This window comes from Astatotilapia calliptera, chromosome 15, assembly GCF_900246225.1.
Source record: "Astatotilapia calliptera chromosome 15, fAstCal1.2, whole genome shotgun sequence".
Classification (NCBI taxonomy): Eukaryota; Metazoa; Chordata; class Actinopteri; order Cichliformes; family Cichlidae; genus Astatotilapia; species Astatotilapia calliptera.
The window spans coordinates 31,476,053-31,493,178 of NC_039316.1; the positions used below are offsets into that span (position 1 = coordinate 31,476,053).

General features: G+C 40.8%; 1 protein-coding gene across 2 annotated transcripts; it reads left to right on the forward strand.

Moving 5' to 3' along the window:
• The first annotated feature begins 407 nt into the window (after positions 1 to 407).
• On the forward strand, positions 408 to 17,089 carry cfap206 (cilia and flagella associated protein 206). Of its 2 annotated transcripts, none has more exons than XM_026143526.1 (12): positions 408 to 700; positions 782 to 865; positions 2,673 to 2,763; positions 3,976 to 4,164; positions 7,268 to 7,435; positions 9,952 to 10,166; positions 11,207 to 11,326; positions 11,589 to 11,676; positions 11,798 to 11,938; positions 13,695 to 13,906; positions 14,032 to 14,175; positions 16,827 to 17,089. In XM_026143526.1, the coding sequence occupies exons 1-12, from the start codon at positions 548 to 550 to the stop codon at positions 17,046 to 17,048; spliced, it is 1,827 nt and encodes a 608-aa protein (XP_025999311.1). In that variant the 5' UTR covers positions 408 to 547; the 3' UTR covers positions 17,049 to 17,089. The 2 variants fall into 2 exon arrangements, with proteins under 2 accessions (XP_025999311.1, XP_025999310.1); XM_026143525.1 differs by having other exon boundaries at positions 409 to 700; positions 11,490 to 11,676.
• Positions 17,090 to 17,126: the final 37 nt, after the last annotated feature.

A 17,126-nucleotide genomic window follows, 5' to 3' on the forward strand; every position in this document is an offset into this window, starting at 1 on the left:
CTGTTTTATGGTGTTTAAACAGTTTTTCGGTGGACACAGTACATATCCTAAATCTGCTGTTGATGTACCAATTGCTTGTCTAATCTTTTGAATTTTGTCTGTGAAGAATTTGGCAAAGTCATTGCAGGCCATGGTCGAATGAAGTTCAGCTGCCACTGACACAGGAGGGTTTGTTAGCCTGTCAGCTGTTGCAAATAAGACCCGAGCATTATGACTGGTTTTGGTGACGATGTCAGAGAAGTAGGACCTCCTTGCACTCCTCAGTTGTAAAATATAATTGAAGTTTCTCTTTATAGATGTCATAATGAACCTGGAGTTTTATTTTTCTCCAAACAGTTCGGGTTTTAGAACACATTTTGTGTAATTACAACAATATGTAACTTATGACCTGGTTGCATAAAGAAAACAGACACATGCATGGCCTTTTGCCACGTTCTATGGGAACTGCAGAAGACTGTGTCTTAACACCGATACTTGAGGTTTCATCTATGGACTAAAGCATTGTTTAACTGTAGCGCACTCTAGTGGACAAATTTGCACCGCTACTATGGCAACTGCTTATCAACAATCCACCGTAGGTCCGGCGGTAGAAATGTCTCAGGCTGGTGCGGAAACCCTGCTTAAAACCGTAATCGGGCACATTGTGCACGAGTGCAGGCTGAGGGGACATGCGGTGTCGGAGACGCTGGCAGCTTTTATGGTCGGTAAAACGAAGTAAGCACTTAGTCGTTAAGCTAACGCTGCTGCTGCACACGTTCACGATGTTCTCAAACATCCACAGGTGTCTGCTGTGGTGCTGGACCCAAGAAATGGCTTTAATGTTGACAGGACCCTTACTAAAGATGATGTTCAAAAACTCGAAGAGGTGAGCTGCTTTATTTCTTTTTCTAATTGGTGTTAGTGGTTCTGAAAATCACTGTGTATGTTTGAGTCGAAATTCTGTTCTGTTACAAAATTAGGAGGTAGAAGGGGGGCTTCCCATGATGCACTGCATTTCTTCTCCATTTAGTGAGGTTATGGGAGAAAGGCCAAGAGTCAGACGTTTCCATTTAACAGGAGGCAACTTCAAACAGGGAGTGGCAGCTGCGCTCTCCTCTTCTGAGTCCTGATTTTTTTTAGATCCTGTTTTTTTTTTTTTTTTTTTTTTTTGTGGCTATTTCATTTACTTCTGTAGTTTCTGTTTTGTTCCCTTGTCTTTGATTTCTCTTTATGACTACTATTGTATGACAGTAAAGCCCATTTTTATTAACATATATTACACTTGTTACACTTGTTACTGCTGAATCTGAGTTCCCCCCCTTCTTCTTTTGGTGTAAGACTAACACAAGCAATGATGGTAATCTATTCAGTTCAATTTATTTTTATTCATACAGCATCAAATCACAACAGAAGTCGCCTCACGATGCCTTATATTGTAAGGTAGCCCCTACAATAACCCATACAGAGAAAAACCCAACAATCATATGACCCCCTATGAGCAAGCACTTTGGCGACAGCAGGAAGGTAAAAATTCCCTTTAGCAGGAAGAAACCTCCACCAGAACCAGGCTCGGGGAGGGGCGGCCATCTGTTGCAACCAGTTGGGGTGAGAGAAGGAAGACAGGATTAAAGACATGCTGTGGAAGAGAGCCAGAGATTAATAACAAATATGATTCAATGCAGAGCGGTCTATTAACACAGAGAGAGTGAGAAAGGTGACTGAAGAAGAAATACTCCATGCATCATGGGAGTCCCCCAGCAGCCTACACCTATTGCAGCATAACTAAGTGGGGATTCAGGATCACCTGGTCCAGCCCTAACTATATTCTTTAGTGAAAAAGGAAAGTTTTAAGCCTAATCTTAAAAGTAGAGATGGTGTCTGTCTCCCGAATCCAAACTGGAAGCTGAGAAGAAGAGGGGCCTGAAAACTGAAGGCTCTCCCTCCCGTTCTGTTTTTAATACTCTAGGAACAACAACAAGTAGGCCTGCAGTGCGAGAGCGAAGTGCTCTAATAGGGTGATATGGTACTACAAGCTCATTAAGATAAGATGGGGCCTGATTATTTAAGACCTTGTATGTGAGGAGCAGGATTTTGAATTCAATTCTGGATTTAACAGGAAGCCAATGAACAGAAGCCAAAACAGGAGAAATATGCTCTCTCTTTCTAGTCCCTGTCAGGACTCTTGCTGCAGCATTTTGGATTAGCTGAAGGCTTTTCAGCAAGTTTTAGGACATGCTGATAATAATGAATTACAGTAGTCCAGCCTAGAAGTAATAAATGCATGAACTAGTTTTTCAGCGTCACTCTGAGACAGGATATTTCTAATTTTAGAGATGTTGCGCAAATGGAAGAAAGCAGTCCTACATATTTGTTTAATATGTGCGTTGAAGGACATGTCCTGGTCAAAAATGACTCCAAGGTTCCTCACAGTGTTACTGGAGGCCAAGGTAATGCCATCCAGAGTAAGCATCTGGTTAGATACCATATTTCTAAGATCTTCAGGGCCGAGTACAATAACCTCAGTTTGATCTGAATTAAGAAGCAGAAAATTAGAGGCCATCCAGGTCTTTATGTCTTTAAGACATTCCTGCAGTTTAACTAATTGGTGTGTGTTATCTGGCTTCATGGACAGATAAAGTTGTGTGTCATCAGCAAAGCAGTGAAAATGTCTCCCTCTGCAACATGTCTTCCAGCTGTGTCTGGATAAACTCACAGAAAAGTGCAGCCCATCCCTTGACACTATCAAAATGCAGGTGTGCTTTGACATGAATTATACCACGAAATGTAAGTATAACCTCATTCTGATTTTATGTGGCACCAATACATGTATGTAATGTATGCTAAGCTTGCTCGAGGTTGTTCAATTTTTTTATTTTTTATTTTTAGATTTATTTTGCTATACAACATCTGTCTAGTCGTCTACAAATGCCAATGACCAATTATTAGCATCCATCTAGTTTCATCTGCTTATCTGGGTTTGGGTTGCAGGGGCAGCAGTCTAAGCAGAGAAGCTCAGCCCTAACTCTCACCAGCTACTTTTTCAAGCTTATCCAGGTTACATAATCTTTTCAGCGTATCATTGGTCTACCCATGGTCTCCTCCTAGTGGGACATGCCTGGAACACCTCACCGAGGAGGCATCCTAGCCAGATACCTGACCCACCTCAGCTGGCTAGTTTCGTTGTGGAGGAGTAGTAACTCTACTCTGAGGCCCTCTCAAATGACTTAACTCCTGTTTCTAAGGGAGAGGCCAGCCACCCCTTGAAGAAAGCTTATTCCTGTCGCTTGTATCTGCAATCTCATTCTTTTAGGCCCTACCCAGAGCTTGTAACCATAGTGATGAGACTGTAGATTGACAGGTAAATCAACAGCTTCGCTTTTACAGACCAATCTTTTTCAGCAGTAGGTTTTCAGTACGTATGCAAGGAGAGGACGTAATGCTTTCCATGTCTTCATGTGCAGCTGCTTTGTAACAAATAAATGGCATACCTAGTGCTGCAATCAATAAAATCATCACATTGTTGCAGTCTTGTCCTATTTGTAGCAAAAGTGTTGCTTTTTGCCATTAAATATTTTTTGTTCTTTACAGATCAAAGTAGGCTATGCTAAGTTGGTTCATTTTTGTGTCAACCAACGAGTCCAATCAATTGATAACCACTGTTGCATTTCCCATTATCTCCAACTTGGGTTTTATGTTTAGATGAGCTGTCTAATGCATATAAAGCCTGGATGTGTTAAACTGCAGTTCAGCATGGCTATGCTGAACTTGTTTAACAGAGGCACTAGAGGTCATAAACCCCGATCTTAAATGATACATTTCCAGACTAGTTAAAACGTGTGTTGGTCAGCTTAGAAGCTGATTATCTGAAGCTGTCATATGTGGGTTTATTTAGTCATGTTTGTGCTATTGCAGTGCTCTATTTGAGTCACGTACAGACTTCAGACTGCAAAACCTTGCCACAATGACTTTTGGTGATGACCATGTGTGTTTGTGTAGGTGAGTTTCTTGAGGATATCCACCAGTCAGAAGAGTCCAAGCTGAGTCCACTGTGCAGAGAGATCACTGACAACAGGGTGAAATCAAGGAAGGAATTGGATGGCCTTTACCAGAAAATCACCACTTATATCCTGCAGCGCTCTGCTATGGGTTCGCCTACAGATACCAACACTATGGAAGAGGCTACAGGTCTCATACTACTTTTCATTGTTCCAACTACAATGTCATGTCTGCATACTGAAAATGTAATGCCACGTTACACCAAAGGCTGCGCTACTAATTCTAACCCCAGATCATCCAGATAGCACTTTCTGCTATTCTCAGTGATTCTCCAACATATGTCTTGTGAGCTGACTATGAACTTCAAAACATTTCTGATGAACCACAAGTCTGTTCATATTATGTAACATCAGACTTCCAGTTAGAAAGATCAGGTTCTGAAAGGGAGCAAATTGTCAGCAGTTTTCTGAATGGAATCTCTTCTATTCACAAAATAAATGAACAATTTTACATAATATGGTGCAGAGGTTCCCGGGGGGGGGGTATAAAAAAAAAGAAAAAAGAAAAAAAGAAAGCTTGGACACTGGCTTCACCTGCACAAGTGCCGAGGTAGGTCTCTGCAACAGAATTAGTTTCCCTTGCATCGGCAGCACGCGCTGGGTTGTCCAAATCACGGACAAACAGTATCCCACATTCTTTATTTTTAGTTCACAAACACTTGTTGTAATAAATAACTACTCCTGACATTTTGGAGATGTTAGCTCTTTACAGTGGGGCAAAAAAGTATTTAGTCAGCCACCGATTGTGCAAGTTCCCCCACCTAAAATGATGACAGAGGTCAGTAATTTGCACCAGAGGTACACTTCAACTGTGAGAGACAGAATGTGAAAAAAAAAATCCATGAATTCACATGGTAGGATTTGTAAAGGATTTATTCGTAAATCAGGGTGGAAAATAAGTATTTGGTCAATAACAAAAATACAACTCAATACTTTGTAACATAACCTTTGTTGGCAATAACAGAGGTCAAATGTTTACTATAGGTCTTTACCAGGTTTGCACACACAGTAGCTGGTATTTTGGCCCATTCCTCCATGCAGATCTTCTCGAGAGCAGTGATGTTTTGGGGCTGTCGCCGAGCAACACGGACTTTCAACTCCTGCCACAGATTTTCTATGGGGTTGAGGTCTGGAGACTGGCTAGGCCACTCCAGGACTTTCAAATGCTTCTTACGGAGCCACTCCTTTGTTGCCCGGGCGGTGTGTTTTGGATCATTGTCATGTTGGAAGACCCAGCCTCGTTTCATCTTCAAAGTTCTCACTGATGGAAGGAGGTTTTGGCTCAAAATCTCACGATACATGGCCCCATTCATTCTGTCCTTAACACGGATCAGTCGTCCTGTCCCCTTGGCAGAAAAACAGCCCCATAGCATGATGTTTCCACCCCCATGCTTCACAGTAGGTATGGTGTTCTTGGGATGCAACTCAGTATTCTTCTTCCTCCAAACACGACGAGTTGAGTTTATACCAAAAAGTTCTACTTTGGTTTCATCTGACCACATGACATTCACCCAATCCTCTGCTGTATCATCCATGTGCTCTCTGGCAAACTTCAGACGGGCCTGGACATGCACTGGCTTCAGCAGCGGAACACGTCTGGCACTGCGGGATTTGATTCCCTGCCGTTGTAGTGTGTTACTGATGGTGACCTTTGTTACTTTGGTCCCAGCTCTCTGCAGGTCATTCACCAGGTCCCCCCGTGTGGTTCTGGGATCTTTGCTCACCGTTCTCATGATCATTTTGACCCCACAGGATGAGATCTTACGTGGAGCCCCAGATCGAGGGAGATTATCAGTGGTCTTGTATGTCTTCCATTTTCTGATGATTGCTCCCACAGTTGATTTTTTCACACCAAGCTGCTTGCCTATTGTAGATTCACTCTTCCCAGTCTGGTGCAGGTCTACAATACTTTTCCTGGTGTCCTTCGAAAGCTCTTTGGTCTTGGCCATGGCGGAGTTTGGAGTCTGACTGTTTGAGGCTGTGGACAGGTGTCTTTTATACAGATGATGAGTTCAAACAGGTGCCATTCATACAGGTAACGAGTGGGGGACAGAAAAGCGTCTTACAGAAGACGTTACAGGTCTGTGAGAGCCAGAGATTTTCCTTGTTTGAGGTGACCAAATACTTATTTTCCACCCTAATTTACGAATAAATTCTTTACAAATCCTACCATGTGGATTCATGGATTTTTTTTTTTCTTTTTCACATTCTGTCTCTCACAGTTGAAGTGTACCTCTGGTGCAAATTACTGACCGCTGTCATCATTTTAGGTGGGGGAACTTGCACAATCAGTGGCTGACTAAATACTTTTTTGCCCCACTGTATATAGTAAAGTTACAGTGGGATACAAATAATATCCGGCCTGTCCTACCACGATTTGTTTCCCCAGTTCAAATCAAGGACAAACAGTATAACACAGTTGTTTATGTTTTTGAACCCATTTTGCACACAGAGGCATTTTTTGAGAAATGTATTGATAGCAATGTTGAATATTACACAGGAAAAAAAAAACAACTACACGTAAAATAATTACACCGTGACGCCTCTGCCTTTCTAAATGGAGGGACAGTAACTGCGTGTGTATACGTAAGCGTGTAAAACCTGAAGATAGTAAGATTAACAGTATTTTGTCTATCTGCCATTCTGCAATTCATCTCATGTAAACAACGTGGCGCACAGCGTGACGTGAAAAAAGGCACCACTCGTTGCGTGACTAACTCTGTATTCCTTGTCCACACGTAAACGCAAAAAACGGCGTTTTAAAAAAAAAAAAATCTGTTTTCAGTGATTCGAAACTCCGTTTACGTGTGGACGAAATGTCCAAACGCGTAGAAACAGCTGCGTTTTCAAAAATACCCGTTTAAGTGTGGACGTAGCGTAAAAGAGTTCTGAGATTATTTTATAACTACCTGTAATTTATTGCAGTTTACTTGTATTTGCTTAATTGTTTACTAAATGTTTGAGGTGTGAAATAAACCGCAACGGAGTTTGAAAACAAAATATGGGTGTGTGTGGTTGGAGGATATGTTTGTGCGGGGGGGGGGGGGTGTTTAGTTGGTGGGGGGGCCCGAACATTTTTTTTGTAAAACAATGGGGGGGCCCAGCAAAAAAAATTTTGGGAAACACTGATATAGTGTAACAATTAGCCATGCAGTGAATGGTGGTGGTGGTGGTAATAATGATTATACATGCAGTGTGTCTAACGTTTGACTTCTCTTCTTCCTTTGCCATAGCTGTCCTGCAGAGCGTCTTCCCTCAGGCTGAACTGGGAAACTTTCGAGTGGCCTTAAAGAGAGACCAGGAGCAGCAGCTCAAAGAACTCACCATGATTGTTACTGGGATCCGACTCTTCAACAAAGCCAACAAGAGGGGTGAAGAGGAGGTTGACATCCATGAACTAAGTACAGTTTTTATGCTTATTTTTCACTTTGCCAGCTTGAGATTGATTGTTAGAAGACCTCTACTGTAGATTTAGCTCAGTGACTGTCTCTTTGCTATTTGAAATTATAAGCAGTCGCATGCAGTTAAAATACTTTTAAAAACATTTGTAGGCCGACCAACAACATTGGCCGACAGTTCACCAAAATGAAATGAAATGTCTTCATGAACCAAAAAGTCCAGCTGTTTTCGTTTCAAGCCTGTAACACTATAGACCTTGCTCCATAATGGTGGTTTGTGAGTGTTGTACGACTGGGCAGAGGGGAGGGAGAGGGGACACCTCTGCAAAATGCAGTTTCAGTTCAGCAACATCCACTCTGTAAACCTGTGACAATCTCCCCAGTGTGTGTAGCTTTGCCCTGAGGGTTAGAACGTACACATCTTTTTTTTTTTTCTTGGTTGGGCTTGGACCTTTTTTGCAGTTTTCTTTAATCAGGTTGACAACTTAAGTGTCCGAGACATGAATGAAGTGTCCTGGTCAGTCAGTATCTCTTTCGATATGCCGACTCTGGAGATGACCTGAAACTGTGTCTACACGACACTCTTTGGTAAAGTGGTGCACAGCAGCATTGCTTCAGGTTATCCTGTTGCGTAATCCACCAGAACTAATACAAAGTGATATCCCTCTGCACTCCAGTGAAATGGCTTCATGGTATGTGGCTGCAGAATGTGTGAAGTGATGATGAGGTGGACCCAAAAGGAGAGAATCAACAGACGTGAAACTGGGACTTCACAAAAACAGAGCCGTTTTATTCATAGATTGCACGAAAACACAAACAAGGAGATAGGACTAAACTAGCAAGACAGTTAAACTCGGGAAACTAAACACTAGGAACCTAAAACATGAAATGCACATATGGGACAAGACGGGCTGGTGAGAACACATGTGGATGCACATGACAGACGGGGGAGACAAAGAATAAAGCACAATGAGAGGAACACGTGTACAGAAAAAGGAGACAAAAACATAACGACTGGACACACAGAGGGCGAGGGAGCTATATGCACAGAAACGTAAACACAGACAACAAGACAGATTCTCACAGGAGGCACAAAAAGGACCTAGCAGACGAGAGACTAAACTGGGAACACAAGAAAACTCAGAAACATAGAAAGAATAAACTCAAAACGAACTAGAGAAACTTACATCATCATTATAATACAAAAACACAATAAACTCAAAATGCTGGGTCCAACACCTAGAATTACAAATGGCCTGATGAGGTTTGCACCAGTGTGCTCAAACGGGACGTCCATTAACAGGAGTGGGTGCAAGGGTGCTTTTGGAAAGGGTGGCTGGTTCACCAGCTGACATTCTGGGCAGGGCGCACGCTATTGGTGCATGTTTTCCTGTGTTCTCCTAGTAGTTTTCTATCTGTTTCCCAGTTTAGTTCCTTAGCTTCCCAGTGTCATAGTGCTTTGATTTTAGTTCATATTTCTAGTTCCTCGCTTTTGGCTTTGTTTGTTGTATGATTAAAGAGTCATTTACAGCCAAAATAAAGCTGCCACTTTTAGTTCTCACCCTTGCGTTTATGAGTCCTGCATTTGGGTCCTACATCCTGCCTGCCACACAGTGAGCCTTGACATGTAAAGGCACTCAGCCTGGTCTTGTAGCCAGTTGAGCTGCTGTTGATGCACCAACACCTGCTCCCAATGCATCAACTCCACCACAATATCTGCCAGCGTCACTCAACTGCGTTAGTCATAGGCCCATCATCCCACAACTGGATTTCGGTACCAATCGTGACAAAAAGATCCAACGCACTCAGCATCACAAAGTAAGTGAACGTTTTTTTGTGGTGCTTCACACTCTTTAGTTTCTGCAGGCCTCCAGCTGCCTCCTTCAGCACAGCACACAGCTCTGGCATCAGGTAATTTTGTCCAACTCAAATAGGGGAGGCATGATTGATGATGGAGAGCTGCTGACCACACCCTGAATCTATCACTCCACCCCTCCATTGCAGCTGAGCCACAAATCACACCCCATTACATATGCATATGTGCACCTTAGATGTTGAGGGTTTCTGTGGGGAGGTTTAACTGTGGACAGTACTGTTTTAAAGAATCTGTCAGGTTCAGCCCCTGACACAAGTTGTTACATCAAAAGAGGAAACAAACAGGTTACTCACAGGGCTGGGGGAGGCTTCAGGCTCTTACCCAACTCCACTCTGTCAGGCCTCTTTCCAGTGGTGATGGCAGCCAGCTCCAGCTCCAGCATCTCCCACATGTCAGCTTTGTGTTCTGTGTCCTGTGCTGTCACAGGGCTATCACGCCCTGACTCGGGTCCTCTCTTCTCTCCAGTTCTCCTCCTCCTATTCTTGCTTTCTAGTTCCCCTGCTGGATTTTCTCTTCCAGTCTTTCTTCAGCCTACTCAATCTTAATTTGGGGCATGATAAAGTCCAGCTGAATGTATATAGATTCACAAAACACACAGATCTAACAACAGTGATATTTATACCTTTTTGTGTTCTCCTTGCAGTGCCTGCAGTTCTTCAAGAGGCTCTTCCAGTCACCAGTAAAAGCATAGCAAATGAGCTGTGTGTGACACAGACTTTGGTGTTCAAGTACACTGTTGTGCTGGAGAAGCTAACAAGCTCTGATGTTCAGCTGGGACATTCTGACATGCCCGTTATTCTCCTCAAACAGGCTTTGTACAATGCCAGACAGCATGAAGTTTTCCTAAAAATGTTACTGGTAAGGTGGCAGTAACTTTAAACAAAATGTTAAAAACATGGTATTTACATGGAGACTACACCTGTTATAACAGTGATATCAGTCATTTAATAATAACAATAGTACCAACTTTTAGTGCTTTGCAAAAGTCTTGAGCTAGGAAAAAAGAAATGGGTGCAGTAATTAATTGAAACATGTGTACTACAGTATATTAAGACAGTGTTTTAAGCTGTGTACACACTGAAAGCTATTTGCTCACCACATGATCATCATGAAGCTGACCACTGGGTGACTGGCCTGAAAGTTGAGCGAAGTTTATCTTAGGTCACGCCCACTTTCTGACTGGAGAGGTTCACCCATAGACGGCTGAAGCCACTGAATGTCATTTGTATGATCTCTCGTAGTGAAATCACTACAAAAAGCATCCAGTGCGCACATAGATAAAAGCAAAAACTGATTGTATAATTCTGAATTTAAAAGTCGGCAGCATTTAAGAGGATAAATAAATTTTTCCAGTGGGCGACTATCACGGACTAATGTGAAGTGTGTATCAATTAAAGCAAGATGCCTGTATAATTATAGAGTAGTGGTAACAACACAACATGAAGTGTACATTTTAAATACACTTATAAAATAACTGCATAATACTTTAACAATAACTAAACTAACAACCTTAAATTGCAGCTGAATAATATTGTCAAATAATAAAACTGAAAAATATTTTCTACCTGGATGTTGCATCCTGGGTCGAGCGCTTTAACCAGCTGTTTTACCAACCATATGGTCACAAAAGTGATGATCAGGCTGAAATAATTGAATACTGTTATTTCAGCCTTAGTCTCATTTTGGTTATTGAGTATTTTTTCCTTGAGATACGCACTATTAAAAGTTTGGACAATAAAAAAGCACAAAACGAAACAAAGCATGCACAATGTTGTGTGTACACCCATTGCTATTTCATATGTACCACTGGGCATTTTAGGCTATTTTCATCTTATTTAAGGTGATTTTTTTTTTATATTAAAATATTTAGTGAAATATTAATTTTCCTGTACCACCAGGCTGATGCAAATTCATGTGCTAAGCATGTTGAAACCCTGCTGAGTGACGTCTCATCACAGATGAAGATGCTAAAAGAAACTGTGCAGTCAAAAACAGCAGTACCAGCTGCAACAGTTTTCGTAAGTTGCTTTGTTTTGAAGTGTTCTTAAGTTGTTACAGTTAATGTCTTTTTATATTTCATCTGAAGGAATAGATGGAAGTGTGTACAAGATTTTCTTTCTCCTTGATTCTTATATTTGTCTGTACCTAGAGTCTTTATTTTGTCATTTCTCATTATTCAAGATGCTGTCAAAGTTATGGTTTGAACTTCGGGATGAGGGTGAGTTCCTGTACATGCTCAATAAAATCATGCTCAGACTCCAGCCCTTCTCTGCCTCCCAGGCCAGGATTTTCTCTGAAGCATATCTAGAAAGTCTGTTGGAGGACTCAGAGGTGAAGACAGACGAACAGAGAATGCTTGAGTCTTCAGGTATGGCTTTGGTCACCCACAGAAACAAAACTGCATTTTCCACAAGAGTTACAAAAAAGAGAAATGAAGATCTTAGCTTTTGCCAGTCTTAAATGTGGTTGTGATTTATTTTGTCTTTTAGATAACTGCGTTGATCCAGCTTCCCTGAAGACACAGGAATGGCTTTTTCCTGAAACAACAGTCAATTTTGAGGAAATGCCCCTACAGTATAATGGATTCTGTGGCTACACACTTGTAACCAGAGATGGCCTTCTACTTCCAGGTACGATTCCAGTGTGATGGTTTTTTGCTTAGGTAAAACACATTTAGGTGTGTGAGTAAAGGTGTCAGCTTTCTTTAAAAACACTCATGAAGTTGCAGGGAATTATGAAGTTGTTCTCTGAATGGTCACAAAGGTGGTGACCAAAGCCTCTTCATAGCTATAATTATACTGCCTTCCTGATCCCATCCATCCATCCATCCATCCATCCATCCATCCATCCATCCATCCATCCATCCATCCATCCATCCATCCATCCATCCATCCATCCATCCATCCATCCATCCATCCATCCATCCATCCATCCATCCATCCATCCATCCATCCATCCATCCATCCATCCATCCATCCATCCATCCAGAATTTAGGCTAGTATTGTAATTAAAATGTTATATTATAAAATTCAAAAATGGAATGCAGTCAACTGTGTCTGAGACACCTTTTAGAAGCTCTAGTTAAGAATGTGTAATGCCTTTGATTTTCCAAGTATAACGTTTTATTGTTGATTGTGAAGTCACGATTATTCCAAGCTGGTGAGTGAAGAGGACGAAGCTGCTGACTTGGTGCTCAGTCATGCTGACAGAGTTGATGCTATAACATATATATATATATATATATACAGTGATGTGTGTTAATAGTCTTGGCATAATGCTTGTTCAAGTTTGTAACTAGAATGAATCAGATTTAGGTTTATTGAACCAGGTTCAGCTGGACAAAGGTAGTGATATTTGGGGTGGGGTTTGGAAGTCATTTGCCTTCTGTGGGTGGTTGGAGAGCTGTTTGAATGGTCACCTAACATGTGTAATACTAATGATAGTCTGGACTCTCTTACCTGTCTGTAAAACTTGCTTTTGGCCTTAAATGTACTGCAGCTATTTTCCACAGATTTGTTGAATTTGCTGTATTTCAAAAGAATGCAATCCCTACAATCTACGTAATATATTTTACAAATCGTGTTTTTCAAGTATTTATTTTTTATTTTATTTTTTTATTCCCTACACTTCGGTTGAGGGATCATATGATGATACTGCTTTAATTGCACAGAATCAGTATAGAAATAATATCAGTTGTTGATCATTCTTAGTAGTCTGTGGGAGCACTGTTTGGCGTCACTCATTAAGACCAGGCTGAATGCTAACAACGTGTTAATTCTCTCCTACATGTCAGCACATCAAATTTTTCCACCTATGACTAACTAAATAAATAAATACTGCAGTATTAGGTTGACACTGATTTACAGGACATGTACCTGTTTTTGCAGCTGGACTGTCTCTTTCACAGCCCTGAATTTCTGAACCAGAGTATTAAAATTAATCATAAAGGTGATATACTAAGATTAGCAGCAGACAACTTGAGTAAAGCTGTCCATCAAGTAAGCAGGCATGGCTGTGATTGTTGCCACTATGATGTTATTGGAAAGCATAAATGGTGGGGATTACCAATAGTTTTTAAGTACAGTGTTAGCCAATACAAGTCTTTGATGATAAGGCTAATATGAGTGTTTATCTTAGTGAAACTTCTCACCTGTGTAATTAGATACATTAATCGGTTAGTTAACTGGGCACTCAAAGCACTTCATCACATAAGACTTCATAGAAGCACTTTTTTCTATACTTAAGCACCTTGTCTAACATTCAGTCTCCTTCTCTGATGGGTGGATCAGGGGGAAGATTGTTTCATTAACTTCAAATTAAATGAACATAGAGTAGATCAAAGGGAGGCTGTAGACCAATATTATATTAATGTTTATCTCTTGCAGGTAATCCATACATCGGAGCCCTGAAACACAAGGAGAAGCTCTATGTTTTTACCTCCAAAGAAGCTGCCATGAAGTTTGCCCTTAGTCCAGACAGCTTTGTTGCAGAGGTTGCAGAAAAAGCCAAATACTCCCCTGAACTCATTCAGCTCCTCAAACTCCACCAACAGTTTTCCTGTATTAGTCCATACTCTGATGTGAGCAGACTCTCACAGGTAACTTTCTAATAGCCACAACACACACTTCAAAAACATTTAATGAAATTCACAGGAGCTTTTAAAACTTTCTTATGTTTGGACAATCTGTTGGTAGTAACTGATTTCGACTTTTGGTTTGGCAGACCCAGCCAAGAAAGGGTTTACCGGTGAAGCCAGGTATAAAATGTGAGTGTGGCACTCAGACTGAAATTCACCCTGTGGAGAAAAACATTGTCAAGTCATATGAGTGGAATGAGTGGGAGCTTAGACGAAAAGCTCTCAAATTGGTGAGACACGTTCATTTATTTTTCTCACTTTGTAGTCTGATGTGTGCTAAGTGTTGAAACCTATAGTAATACTTAACGGTGTTATAACTTAAAAGTATGACATTTTCTACAAACAGCGTTAGGTAATATATTAAACTTGGGTTGCTTGTAACCTTTTTCAGAGAGAAGTGTTTGTCATTCATTTAAAATGTACAATGTAAACTGTTCTGTTTTTGAATGATTCATGAATGTGAAAAGACTTATCAGCAGTAGCAGAATATCAAAAGTCACAGAACAGAATAGTAGTATTGGAACAGTTGAGAGGCCACCCTGCCTGGAGCTGTCCAGTGGATTGCACAGATTTGTCACTTCCAGACAGGTTCAGCCCGTTTACTCACTTTCCATAAGAAAGCCACAACTCAGGGTGGAAAAAGCCATAAAGTAAGCAGCGGATCATGGCCTAGACTCGGCATTGTTTATCCCACTCAGTGAGTCTACAGGTTAGATTAGTCTCACGTTTGTGAAAGGCATTGGAGGCAGACAATGGAGATGGAGAACCTCAGGAGCCCACCTGATGGTGACGAAGACCCTCAGGAGACCCTGGAATTCTCTGTCAGCCACGGTCAATTCTGACTACCTTCTTTCTGGCCCATAAAAAGGGAGTAAATGGGCTAAACCTTTCTGGAAGTGGCAAATCTGTGCAATCCAACTGGACGGCTCTAGGCAGGGCATGGAAGTAAGTGTCATGAACGAAAACAAACGCGCATATGCAGGGTGGCCATCCGACGCTCACAGTTATAGTAGCTTTTTGTTTGATGTGTCCTGATGCTCTTTCTTTCTGTCTCCATGTTTTACAGTTTTACAATTTGATGTGGTTTTATCAGAAGTTACATTTTCCTTCATAAGTGTCTTTTCTGATTGTGCTTAGATTATCTTTTCAATTACTGTATGTGCTATAGTGTTTTTTTTTTTTTCTTATATAATTTTCTTGTGTACTTTATAATAGAACTTCATAGACCTCATAGCACCCCAATGACATGCAGAAATGGTCACATTTACACGTTTTAGCAGATATTAGTTTACTGTACATTTATACTTACTATAAATGCAGTAAGTTTATAGTAAGTATTTTAAGTGCTTAAAGTCTTTGTGTGTATGTTTGTGTGTCGATGTGTAACTTTGCTGCTTTTATTAAGAATGAATATGTTAATTTCTTGGAACAAGGCGTCCCACGGCAGCCTCAGGTTCATCTTTACCTGTACAGCTTTTGTCATTAACAACCCTTCTCTAAATGAACATTGTGCTGTCTGTGTTCTGAGCCTATATCCAGTGAGCTGCAGTTCTCTGGGAGAAAATACTTTGTTGATATTAGTTATCAGAGGAGAATGGCCTAATATCTTTGGGCTGGACAGGAACTCTAATAACCACTTATTACATCTAATGAATGCAGAAAGGTCTCTTTGAACACATCACACTTTGAATCTGGTACAGTATGTATGTGCTCAAAAAAATTATCGGATAGAATAGAATAAAACAGACACGATAGAAAATAGCCTGGTCTGATGAGTCTAGATTTTTGCCACAACATTTGAATGTAGTGTAAAAATGTGGTGTAAACACCATGAACAGGACATTTAAGGCCAAACAAACAGACTGAGAAAAAGCGCATACACCAGGGCTGTTGCATTAATAAATGCAGGGAGATAAATCAATGCAAAAACACAACCTTCAACTGTGCAATATTTTCTTTTCTTTCTTTTTAGCTGTGCAATATTCTTCTTCTTCTTTTAACTGTGCAATATTTCCAAGGAACCGTGCAATATTCTAAGGACTGAATCACTGTGTGTATTCTCACTTGTTCATTCTGATACACAGTCTTGTACATACTATATATTTTTTTTCTTTGTTTAAAATTTATTGTACAGATATACTTCTTTTTCTTAAAAGTGCCCTTTTTTTACTTGTACTGAAGGGGTTTGCATACAGTTTTCGTTGTTCGAAAGCACACTGACAGTAAAGATTGTGGTTCTGGAAACCCTGATCCATCTTGCCTTGGATCAGCAGCCCAGGTTGCTCCTGGTGGTGGTATAATGGCATGAGGGATATTATCTATGCATACTTTGAAGTCCATTAGTAGCAACCAAGCATTTTTTTAAATGCCTGGGTAGTATTGTTGACCTTTCCCATCCCTTTATAGCCACAGTGTAACCACCTTCAGATGGCTTAACACATCCTGTTACAAAGCTTAAATCATCTCAAAAGGATTTTATGAACATGACAATGAGTTGTCATTGTAGCACTGAAATGGGCTTCACAGTCACCATCGCAGTCCAACAGAGTACTTTTAAGAACTTTTATAGTGGATTATATAGGATAGGATTTCGAACGGGATTTTCATCATGTATGTGGAAGCCAATGAACATGTAGCAGCTATGTGATGCTATTGGACCAAAATCCTAAAAGGATTGTTTCCATCACCTTGTTGAGTATATGCTACAAGAACTGAGGGAGTTATGAAAGGCAAACTCTAACCTGGTACTAGCAAGATGTAACTAACAAAGTTAACTGGACCTTACTGTATTACAGTGGTTTCAAGAGTTGGGTTCTGTTTTGTTTGTCTCAATGCACGACTTTATTTACTGACCTTTCATTTCCATGCTTCATATCTCTAGGCCAATCTTCAGACCAGAGTTACCGTTTCAGTACAGACTGACCTGAGTCACATGAGGCGGGAAAATGTCACTCAGACCTGGCTTCCTAAGAATGCTGCCTGTCAAAGCAAGAGAGATGGTGCAAGCCAAGTGCCTAAACCTCAAACCTTTGTAGCAGGTCTGAGAGGACAAAGGGGTGCACATGTTGTCAAAGCAAACCTGACCAGATCTGTGGATGATTAAAGAGAAATAGTTAACAAAATAAAAGTTGATGTAAGAATCTTCTTGTTGTTTTTATCCTTTTTCTTTTATATAGCCTAT